Consider the following 11,435-nt stretch of genomic DNA (forward strand, 5'->3'; position numbering starts at 1 on the left):
ATGCCCGGCTCCATCTACCAGCCCGAGGGCGGACAGCCCGCCCGCGGCCCCCCCCGCTGCCTGGCCCTGCTCAGCCCGCCGCCGCCCGCCGGGCAGGACCCGCCGCCGGAGCCCGAGCCCGGCCGGGAGCGGGAGGGGCCGGCGCCGGGGCAGGACGAAGCCGCCGCCCTGAGGTTCGCCCTGGATCAGCTCTCGCTGCTGGGGCTGGAGGAGGCGGCGGGCGCGGGGCCGGAGGAGCCGGCGGCGGGCGGTGCGGGGCCGGGCGGCCTGCGGGAGCGCGGCGGCTGCTCCCCGCCTCCCCCCCCCCCCTCCCGCGCCGGTCCCCGCCGCCGCCTCCCCCCCCGCCGCCTTCGGGAACTTCGCCCCGCACCCGGGGCCGCCGGCCGAGCCGCTGGGCGCTGCGGGGAGCAGGAAGAAGAGCGTCAACATGACCGAGTGCGTGCCCGTGCCCAGCTCCGAGCACGTCGCCGAGATCGTGGGCCGGCAAGGTAACCCCCGCCGCGCGTGGGGCGGGGGGCGGCACGCCGGGACACCCCCCCCCACCCCGCACCCCCCCTTTGTCCGGGGCTGCGGGGCGCCCCGGCCCGGCCCCCCCCGGATTTGGGTCTGTTTGGGGGGGGTTTTGTCTCCGCGCCGAGGCGGAAACTTAACGGGGCCGAACCCCGCGCCTCCCCCCGCGACCGCGCCTTCCCCGCGGGGCCCGGCGGGGCCCGCTCCGCCCCGCGCCTCCCCCCTCCGGGAGCGGTGATTGAACCCCGCAGGGCAGCGAAACGGGCACGGGGCGGGGGGGGCCGGCGCCTTGCCCTCCCCCCCCCCCCCCCCGGGGAATGCCCGGGTGCCACGCGTGTCCGTGGGAGCGGGCAGGACACGCAGCGCTGTGGGTTCATTGCAGTTCGCTCCACACCCCCCACCCCGCACCCCCCCCTCAGCTCGGTGTGTCGGGGTGGGCGTGCGGGCCACCCCGCGCAGCTCGGAGCTGCGGTAATTAATCCGCAGGGTGATCAGGCGAGGGAGGGTCTGGGGGCTGCGGGGGGGTCGCGAAGCCCCGCACCCCCCGGGCTGTCACAAAAGGGCGCCCGGGCACGCCTCGGCCCCAGCCCCAGCCCGGGTGGGTGTGCCGGCCCGCGGCTTTGTCTCCAGCGCATCCCCAGGAGCCCTTCGCCAAAGTTTCACCTGCTTATTTTTTTTTAATTTAAAAAAAAAAAAAAAGGAAAGAAACCCCCAGAGATGAAGGTTTTGTTCAAATAAAATAAAATAAAAAGGCAGGGAGCTGGTGCCTGCAGGGATCCCAGCGGCGAGGGGCAGCTCGGCTCGCCGGGAGCCGGACCACCGCCGTGTTTTTGGCCCCGCGGGGCTCTGGCCCTCGCTCCCGTCCCTCCCCGGCTGGGGGGCTGCGGGCCGAGGGGCCCGGGGGTCGTGTTTTTCGTGGGGGGAAGCGGGGAGCTGGGCAGCCTCATTGTTCTCTTTGTTAGCCAGAGCCACGCTGCGATGAGCGCGGTGACATCATGCTCTGCGCTTCCCATTGGCCTGCGCCGCCTCCCAGCCGGCCCCGCTTCCCGGCCTCCCAACTTTCCACGCACCCCTCGCCGGTCCCACCGCCCCGGCCGTGGGCACCCACCGGGCCGCCGAGCCCACGCGGGGCCACCGAGCCCACCCGGGGCCACCGAGCGGCGCGGCAAAGCCCGCTGCCGCACCCTCCTCCGGACGATCCTGCTTCTCCCTGCGCTGGATGGGGACCTGGGTTCGGTGACCTCGCCGGCCGGCTCCGCGGACCCCCGGCGTCCGGTAACTCGGAAACAAACCTGGAGCGGGGTCCGGCCTCTGCTGGGAAATGCGTCGGCTGTGCCGGTTCGAGAGGTCGGAGGAACGGCGGCGAGCGGTCGGTTGGCACCCGCTCGCACAGCCGCTGGCGTTTCGGCTGCGGGGGGGCTCCAAGCTGCGCCTCCGGCACCCCGAGGAGTTGGACGCGCGCCCCGGTACCTGCCCCAAACACCTCGCGCGGAGTTTGGTGCTCGCCGAGCTCTGCGGGTTCCTGGAAAAGAGCTGCGACAGAGATCATTGGATCAGCTTGAGGAGGGGTGCTGGGGGCACCGTGTCCCGCCGGTGGGCTCGGGGGCACCCGGGGCCAGCGATGGGCTGGAGCCACCTGCCCGTCGCGGGAGCAGCTCTCCCGGCGTTTTCCTGCCCCTCTCCTGCTCTTGGCTTTCCGGCAGCTCCCGGCCTGTTCCGACACGGTGCCGCCGCCCCGTCGTGCTGGGTTTTTGGCGTGAAGGGGGGGCTCGGCGTTTGGCAGCCCCGGTTCTCGCTGGAGGGGGTGCGGACGGGCAGCATCAGCTCTCCGGTGCCACCGGCAGCCGCTTTAAACCAGCGATGTGCGAGGCCGGTGCAGCCCGAGCAGGGGGGACGCCGCAGCTGCCCACCTCTCTGGGTCCCTCCACGCGTCTCGCCTGGGTCTGGAGTTGGGGCGAGGCCGGGTTTCTCTCCCCAGACCCCATGTGCTGAGCAGCAGCTCTCGGGGTGTTGGGGACCAGTCCTGCTGTCCCCAGCACCCGGCAGCCCCTCGCAGGGGCCGAGGAGGGACGCAGCTGGGGGTCGTGGCAGCCAGGGCAGCTCTTTGCCCATCAGGCTGATCTGCTTACAAATATCTGCAGGGTGGGGGTCAGGAGGACGGGGCCAGACTCTGTTCAGTGGTGCCCAGCGACAGGACAAGGGGCAACGGGCACAAACTGGAGCCGAGGAAGCTCCAGCTGAACCCGAGGAAGAACTTCTTCCCTCTGAGGGTGACGGAGCCCTGGCCCAGGCTGCCCAGGGAGGCTGTGGAGTCTCCTTCTCTGGAGATATTCCAGCCCCGCCTGGCCGCGGTGCTGTGCAGCTGCTCTGGGTGACCCTGCTTGGGCAGGGGGTTGGGCTGGGGGACCCACAGAGGGCCCTGTCGACCCCCACCAGTCTGTGATTCTGAGGTGGGATGCAGCCGGTCAGACACGGTTTCTGCTACTTTTTCTTCAGTTTTTCTCCTCCAGATCCACTAATTTAACCCTTTCCCGAAGGGAGCAGCCGCAGCTCAGCGGGTGAATCTTCGTTGCGCAGAGCAGACCTGTGTTTCCTTGCCTGAGCTGGAGAGGTGGTTGCCACGACCTCGCGCCCGGGGATGGCGCGGAGCGGCGTCTGCCAGCCAGGATCCGCTGCTTGGCTTCTCCCTGCCCGCACGGCCGCCGAAAGGCAGCGTGGCCTGGCGGGGTTACGTGGCCGTGCCGTACAAGCCCGTTCATGACTCCGGCCGTGGGAGGGACCGTCTCCAAAAAGTGCTGTGGGCTTGGGTTGCCGTGGTGTGGGCTGACCTTGCTAACCAGCAGAAAGAGCGGTGGTGGTGATGGGAATCGCTGGGGAGAAGGGAGATGGGGAGCACGGGGCGGGCTGGGCGCTGCCCGGGCTCTCGCCTGTCGGTGCCGTGCTGGCGTTGCTCCCTGGTGTCGCGGCTTCGGAGGTTTCCAGCAGCTTTTGCCCCAGCGAGGCCAAGAGGGTGACGGGGGACCGGTGATGTCGAGAGCCCCGGGCTCCGCGCTCCCCTCCTCCGCTTCGTGCCTCTCGTGGGACGGAGCCAGCCACGGCTCCTCTTCCCCGTCTGCGGCGCGCGGGGACCGTTCGCAGCTTTGCGAAGGGTTTGGGACAGTTGCCGTTTATAGAAGGCTCTGGGATGCTGGAAGGGGAGATCCAGGGAAGGATGAAACACGGCAGCTCTCCACCCTGCCGGAGCGCGACGGGCGGTTCGGTGCTCGGAGGACACGCAGGGAGACCGCAGGCCTTGATTTCTGCACCAGCCTGAGCGTCTGGGTGGATTCCTGGGGCTGTGCTGGATCCCCACGTGTTTCTGAGCCCTGGGCTGCTGCTCTCTGCTGTCCTCTGCCCGCCGTGCCACGGCCTTCGAGGCTGGCCTGGCTGCCTCCTCCCACCTCGGGGTCGTAGCAGAGCCCGAAACTCCTCGAGTCGGCTGCATGGATTGATCCGATCGCTGGGGCGTCTGCCTGCGCGTCTCGGCTCCGGCACCGGCTCCCTCCTCTCTGGCCCGAGGCGAGGAGCCCGGCCGCCCTGCCTCGCCTTTCCCAGTGTCCGGAGAAGAAACAAAGGCGTGATGTGCCGGCTTCCCGCGGCGTGGCTCCGAGGAGGAGGGAATCACTGTTTGCGGGGAGGTGGGAAGAAGCGCTCAGCAAGAGGGGAGATGCGATGCGACGGAGGTGCGGCGGGTTCTCCTCCACGGCTGCCCCCAGTCCCGGTGCGTCCGGTGACGAAGGGGACCAGGAGTGCTGTCACGCTGGATCTGAGGCCAGGAGATGCTGCAGAGCTGGGGAAGGAGGAAGGCAGCGTCTTTCTGCAGTGGGTAGCGTGCTCCAGAGCGCTGGGTGCAAGGCGTTGGCCATAAAGAACACAGTCCTCCTGGCTGGTGCCATCAAAAGCTCCTCCAGAAGAGCTCTGTTGGCTCTTTCTTGGCTCTTTTTCGGAGCTGGGCACTGCAGGCGTGAAGCTCCTCGTGCAAACAGGGATGTGGCCTGGCCAAGGGGATCAGCAGACTTAGTCCTGCTACGTGGATGAGGCCACCTTATGTGGAGGCAGGTGCTGGCCGGGCCGTGCTGGGGATCGGTGAGCGGAGGAGCTGCACGGGGTCTCATCTCGCCTGGGAAACCTGGGAAACCGCCGGAGCACAGAGGGTGGAGAGGCACCTCCCAGCCCACACCGTACTGGTTTTCATGGGCGTGTGTGATGGTCGCAGCCCTGATCCAACCTGGGCTCCTGGCAGAGGACGAAGTCCTCAGCGGTGGTGCACGAGAGGACGTCGAGGGAGAGCAGCCTTTGCTGGGGTGCCACCTCCATCACTGCATCATCCCGGGGAGAATCCCCTGGGATTCGATTTCTTGTCTGACAGTGGTGATTTCTCAGCCCTGGGGCAGGTGGGACGGGTCCAGCCGGGGCCCCGCGCGCAGCCGGGCCGGGTGGGCAGAGCGGCCCGGAGCTGGCAGCAGCAGGAGGAAGAGAAGGGTGTGGAGTCTGGAGACGGGAGGGTTGGAGAGGAGCGTCCAGCTCACGCCCTTCCGCCGTCGCTGCGGGCAGAGCTGCACGGTGGCCTGGGGGGCTGTGCCTCAGAATCACAGAATCACAGAATAGTAGGGGTTGGCAGGGACCTCTGTGGGTCATCTAGTCCAACCCTCCTGCCGAAGCAGGGTCACCTACAGCAGGCTGCACAGGACCTTGTCCAGGCGGGTCTTGAATATCTCCAGAGAAGGAGACTCCACAGCCTCCCTGGGCAGCCTGGGCCAGGGCTCCGTCACCCTCAGAGGGAAGAAGTTCTTCCTCGGGTTCAGACGGAACTTCCTGTGCCTCAGTTTGTGCCCATTGCCCCTTGTCCTGTCACTGGGCACCACTGGAAAGAGCTTGGCTCAGTGGGCTCGCCAGCAGCACCGGGCGGTCCCTGGTCCTCTCCCCGGCCGCCATCCGGAACGGACCTGCTCCGAGGGGGCTGAGCTGCGCCGACCGCGGGGGGGATGCAGCCGTCCGGGACGGCGTTTTCACGGCGTGCTTGGGTGGGGGCTTGTGCAGACTCATCCCAAACATCTCGTACTGGTGCGGGTCAGTCGCCCAGCTGCAGGTTGTTGGTTAAACCACCCGTGTGGTGCGGCTTGAGTAGGGCTGGCTCTGAGGGGGAGGCTCTGGGGGGCTCGGCCGTAGGGTGTCAGCATCTCCCTGAGGGTGGGCAGGAGCAGCCTCAGCTCGGCCCCTCTCCAGGGCGCGGATGTGGTGGAGGGCAGGGGCTGTGAGGTTGTGTCTCTGCGCCAGTTCCTGGTGATGCAGACCAGGAGAGAGTCCAGCGCAGGGCTACGAGGATGAGGAGGGGACTGGAGCATCTCTCCTAGGAGGAGAGGCTGAGGGAGCTGGGCTTGTTCAGCCTGGAGAAGAGAAGGCTGAGAGAGGACCTTAGAAATGCGTCTAAATATCTGCAGGGTGGGGGTCAGGAGGACGGGGCCAGACTCTGTTCAGTGGTGCCCAGCGACAGGACAAGGGGCAACGGGCACAAACTGGAGCAGAGGAAGCTCCAGCTGAACCCGAGGAAGAACTTCTTCCCTCTGAGGGTGACGGAGCCCTGGCCCAGGCTGCCCAGGGAGGCTGTGGAGTCTCCTTCTCTGGAGATATTCCAGCCCCGCCTGGCCGCGGTGCTGTGCAGCTGCTCTGGGTGACCCTGCTTGGGCAGGGGGTTGGGCTGGGGGACCCCCAGAGGGCCCTGCCAACCCCCAACATTCTGGGATTCTGTGTGAGTGACTTCCCTGGCTGATGCCTCCTTTACGCCAGGATTGGAAACACCGGCTCGGACCCGTGCTGCGGTTTGCTGTGCCCCGGCACCACGGGGTCCTGTGTGTTGTTCGTGCCCTGTTTGAGGAGGATGGAGCTGGCCAAGCCGGGCACCCCTTTAATATTTAACCCAGGTTTCTGGCTTTGCCTCTAGGAAGGGCTTGCAAGGAGCAGCCGGATAAACTCTTCCTCCGTTTTGCGCTGCCGTAGCATCAGTTCGGTCCCGCCGGTGCAGCCAGCACGGCAGAGCGGGGCGAGGAAGAGCCGCGCTGGGCTGCGTGCCCCATGGGACGCAGCTCCTGAGCAGCTCCTGTTACCTTTGGATCGTGAAATTGCTCCTTCCTGCGTCGAAGGGCAAATTTTGGAGCGTGGGTGTGAGGCTGGCGTCCGCAGGAGCCAGCGGCAGAGCCCTGCGGTGGCTCCCAGCCCTTGCCGCCGCGCTCATCCCAGTTTGCAAAGCTGGGGAAAGCTCATAGCAGGCACCAGAGTGGGTCGGGGAGGGCGAGGTGGGAGCTGCAGGCACCTCGCTCTGCACGGCCTCGCAGCAGCTGGCACGTGCTTAGAACGAGTTCACTTTTGACGGCTGCTGGTTCTGCCCTGCCCCGGTGACCGTCGCTTTCCCCACCACGTGCCCCCGGCCATAAACACACCTTCCAGTTGTTGTCCTAAACTGGGAGAAGCCTGGAAGAACCCTTCTCCACCCACATTCCTCCTCCACGCGTCCCGGCGGCTTCCCCGGCTCCGGGGAGTGGGGCAGCTCTGCATGGTCCCCAGCGCTGCCACTGCCCGGCCGGTCGTGCCGAGGGGTGGGTTTGGGCTCCTCCGGCTGCCCCAAGCCGGGAGCGAATCCCTGGGGCAACGCCAGGCAGCTGGGACGTTTCTTTGATCGCAGCAAGTGCTTGGAGGTGGCCTTCGGATGCTTTCAGCCCGGCTTGTGTGAAAGCCAGAGGGTTTCCCCCTGGGGAGGGGGGGTCTCGGCGGGTCTCCTGCCTCCCCAGCTCCGTCTGCCTGTCCCCCTCGCCCCCGATTCCCTTCCAACCCACCCGTTGCCATACTGGGACCTTTGCAGGGAGCAGGGTGGGCACCCACAGAGCTGCCAGCCCCCGGTGGCAGCCCGGGGCAAGCAGCTTTCCAGGTTTTTTGGCGGACGTGTCCGGAGAGGCCGGTGCCGTCGCCCGTCGGCTCCGCGGATGCGGTGATCGGAGGGGTCGGTGCTGCCGCGGAGCCGGGCTGTGGCACCCAGCGCAGCTGCTGCTCCCTTCTTCTGGCAGTTTTTTTTTACTTCTTGTCGTTCGTGATGCTGAACGCCCTGGTGACCGCCCCGCGCCGGGTCTGCAGCGTCGGCCGCGTTGGGGCTCTGCTCTGCGGCTGCTGGCGAGCGCCCGTCGCTGTGCCTGGCCGGGACCGACCCGCCCGAACGTCCTGAGCCGCCCCAGCCCCGGCCGAGTCCCCCCAACCTTCCGGGGCTCTCCCGTCTGGACTGGCAGCGCTGCCCTTCCTCAGGGAGGAGGAGGAGGAGTGCCGGGCGCGAGCCCTTTGCCGCGCAGCCAGCCGGGCGCTTGTTTGGCTGCGCCTGCCAGGAGTCGAGCTCTCCCCGCCGGCGTGCGGCTCCTCGGCGACGTTTGCGGCGGGCAGGGACGGCGTCGGGGCTCTGACGGAGCAGCCTCCGTCCCGGCGGGCTCCCGGCCTTGCTCCGGGCGCCCAGCAGAGCTCGGGGAGCGCGTGGGACGTGGGAGATGGGGTCACTCGCCCTCGTGTGCCGGGAGCGGACGGCGGCCAAGCTCACGTGGGTTTGATGAAGCGCGTGCGCTGGAGCGGGGGCAATCAGCAGGGCTGGGGATGCGGGGAGCGATGCTGCGCTCGCGGCCGGAGGCGGCTTGGCGAGAGCTGCGGCGACCGTTCCCGGGGGGGAGCAGGAGCCTTGTGCTGGAGCCCAGCTTGCGCGGGGCCGGGAAGGGGCAGGGGCTCGCCCCGGGGTTGTGCGAGGCGAGGGCAGAGCTGGTGGCAAAGCCCCAGTCTCCTGCGTCCCAGCCTGCTGGATCGCAGCCCTCGGGTCGGGGCAGCGGGTGTTTGGGGAGCGGGGAGAGCGGGTGCCCCGCGAGCACCCCTGCCCCGGCTGGCGAGGGCTCAGCCTCCCTGCCCTGGGGTCTCCTCTAACGGGATCCTGGGGTGCATTCAGAGGAGTGTGGCCAGCAGGTCAGGGAGGGTCTCCTGCCCCTCTGCTCTGCCCTGGGGAGGCCCCATCTGCAGTGCTGTGTCCAGTGCTGGGCTCCCCAGTTCCAGAAAGATGAGGAGCTACTGGAGAGAGTCCAGTGGAGGGCTACGAGGATGAAGAGGGGACTGGAGCATCTTTCCTACGAGGAGAGGCTGAGGGAGCTGGGCTTGTTCAGCCTGGAGAAGAGAAGGCTGAGAGAGGACCTTAGAAATACCTCTAAATATCTGCAGGGTGGGGGTCAGGAGGACGGGGCCAGACTCTGTTCAGTGGTGCCCAGCGACAGGACAAGGGGCAACGGGCACAAACTGGAGCAGAGGAAGCTCCAGCTGAACCCGAGGAAGAACTTCTTCCCTCTGAGGGTGACGGAGCCCTGGCCCAGGCTGCCCAGGGAGGCTGTGGAGTCTCCTTCTCTGGAGATATTCCAGCCCCGCCTGGCCGCGGTGCTGTGCAGCCTGCTCTGGGTGACCCTGCTTGGGCAGGGGGTTGGGCTGGGTGACCCCAGAGGTCCCTGTCGACCCCCAGCATTCTGTGATTCTGTGGGAGGCGGGGGGTGCCCGTGCCACCCAGCTCCCCTGTGACCCGGGGCCATCGCTGCCGTTGTTGGGGTGCAGCCGGGGCTGTTTCTCGGGTTTAGAGAATCACGAAGGTTGGAAAGGAGCTCTCGGACCAACAAGTCCCGCGTTGAGCTGCTGCCTGCGAGGTGTCGACAAACCTGCCGGGTCCAGACGCGCCTTTTCCTCCCCTTCCATCTCCAGTGTCCTTTTTTTTCCTTGCCACCTCCTTAAGCACCTTTCGTTTAAACCCGGCTTCCCTTCCCCTCGTCGCCCCGGAAGGTGCCCCCGTGGGTGCTCGCCCAGCCCCTCTGCCTTGTCCCAGCGCTGGGGAGCCGGGCTGCAGGCTGCGTCCCGCGGGTCCTCGCGCCGGCGCTGGGACCCTGACGTGTCTGCGACGAGCGGGTGCAGCCCCCCAGCACCCGACTGGGAGCCCCTGGCTGCCTCTGGGGCGGGAGGGACCCCTCTCCCCACGGGTCTTTGTGCTGCAGACGCGGAACCAAAGGGACCTGCTGGTTCCTGCTGGTTCCTGCTGCTTCCTGCTGGTTCCTGCTGGTCCTGTATCTCCCCGTGCTGGGTGGGCAGAGGGTCCCCGCGAGGTCTCAGCTCTGACGTGTCATTTTATTCCTCTTCTCCTCACTCTGCAGGTTGCAAAATCAAAGCCCTACGCGCCAAGACCAACACGTACATCAAGACGCCGGTCCGGGGCGAGGAGCCCGTTTTCATCGTGACCGGGAGGAAGGAGGACGTGGAGATGGCGAAAAGGGAGATCCTCTCAGCCGCTGAGCACTTCTCCATGATCCGGGCGACGCGCAACAAAGTGAACGGGCTGACGGGAGCGATGCAGGGACCCCCCAACCTGCCAGGACAGACCACCATCCAGGTGAGGGTCCCGTACCGGGTGGTGGGGCTGGTGGTGGGGCCCAAGGGAGCAACCATCAAGCGGATCCAGCAGCAGACGCACACCTACATCGTGACGCCCAGCCGGGACAAGGAGCCCGTCTTCGAGGTGACGGGCATGCCCGAGAACGTCGACCGGGCGAGGGAGGAGATCGAGGCGCACATCACCATGCGGACAGGCTCCTTCGTCGACGTCAACGCCGACAACGACTTCCACTCCAACGGCACCGACGTCTGCCTCGACCTGCAGGGCAGCACGACCGGCCTGTGGGCCAAGGCCCCCCACCCCGCCCGCCGCCCCTCTGCCGCCCTCCGCAACGACAGCCTCAGCTCCCTGGGCAGCGCCTCCACCGAGTCCTACTACAGCGGGCGGGTGGCGGACGCCAGCCCCACCAGTCCCTACAGCACCAGCAGCGGCTTCACCTTCAGCGAGCCCCCGGCCCCGCTGGGCTCGGAGGAGTGCGACTTCGGCTTCGACTTCTTGGCCCTCGACCTCACGACGCCCACCACCATCTGGTCGCCCTTCGAGCGCTCGGGCAACCCCTTGCAGGCCTTCAGCAGCTGCTCCTCCGTCAACGGCTCGCAGAGACGCAACAGCGGCGCGGCCACGCCGCGCCACTCGCCCACCCTCCCCGAGAGCGGCGGCGCGGTGCTGGACCACCCCTTGGCACGCCGCATCCAGAGCGACCCCGTCAGCACCTTGTCCTGGTTGCCCACCCAAGGCTCACTCTCCTCCTTTTCCAACAGCACCGGCTACTCCTCCTCCTCCTCCCTGCCCGGCAGCATCTCGGCCGCCTCGGGCTCGCCCACCGACTCCAGCAGCTCCGACGGGCACCGCAAGAGCTCCCGCGAGTGCATGGTGTGCTTCGAGAGCGAGGTGATCGCCGCCTTGGTGCCCTGCGGCCACAACCTCTTCTGCATGGAGTGCGCCATGCGCATCTGCGGCACAGCCGAGCCCGAGTGCCCCGCCTGCCACGCGCCCGCCACGCAAGCCATCCACATCTTCTCCTAGCCGGGTCCGGCTCACCGCGGCGGCCGGCCCTCCCCTCCCCCCCGACACAGCTTTTTAAGGACTTTAAACTGTTGATATCAATTTTTTTATTTAATAACGGATCCGATGGGCGCAGGGGGAGGGGGGGGGAAGGAGAGGCTGCTGCTTGCTGGCGGGGCGGGAGGGTGGCGGAGCGCCGGGGGGCGGGAGGGGTGGGGGAGAAGGGGCTGATGAAGATAAGGAAGGAAAGAGGGGCGTGAAAAACTGCAGAGCGGAGGAGACTCCGATGTTTACAGAATAGCTTTAACTCCTCGCCCGGCTGGGGCGGCGGGGGGGCAGCCCCGCTGCAGTCCTGCCCAAGTACCAGTATTCAGTTTGCAAAGTTAAATAAACAGAAAGAAAAGGTCCGGTTGCACTTTTCGTTTTAGGACACGCAAGGGTT

The 11,435-nt window shown here is 67.4% G+C and overlaps 1 protein-coding gene across 1 annotated transcript; it reads left to right on the forward strand.

Moving 5' to 3' along the window:
* On the forward strand, positions 1 to 11,085 carry MEX3D (mex-3 RNA binding family member D). The gene is given in 3 exon segments (XM_075444090.1): positions 1 to 317; positions 319 to 488; positions 9,750 to 11,085. Coding segments are annotated over 3 exon segments (1,752 nt in total). The 3' UTR covers positions 11,015 to 11,085.
* The last annotated feature ends 350 nt before the right edge of the window (positions 11,086 to 11,435 follow it).

This window comes from Opisthocomus hoazin, chromosome 27, assembly GCF_030867145.1.
Source record: "Opisthocomus hoazin isolate bOpiHoa1 chromosome 27, bOpiHoa1.hap1, whole genome shotgun sequence".
Lineage (NCBI taxonomy): Eukaryota > Metazoa > Chordata > Aves > Opisthocomiformes > Opisthocomidae > Opisthocomus > Opisthocomus hoazin.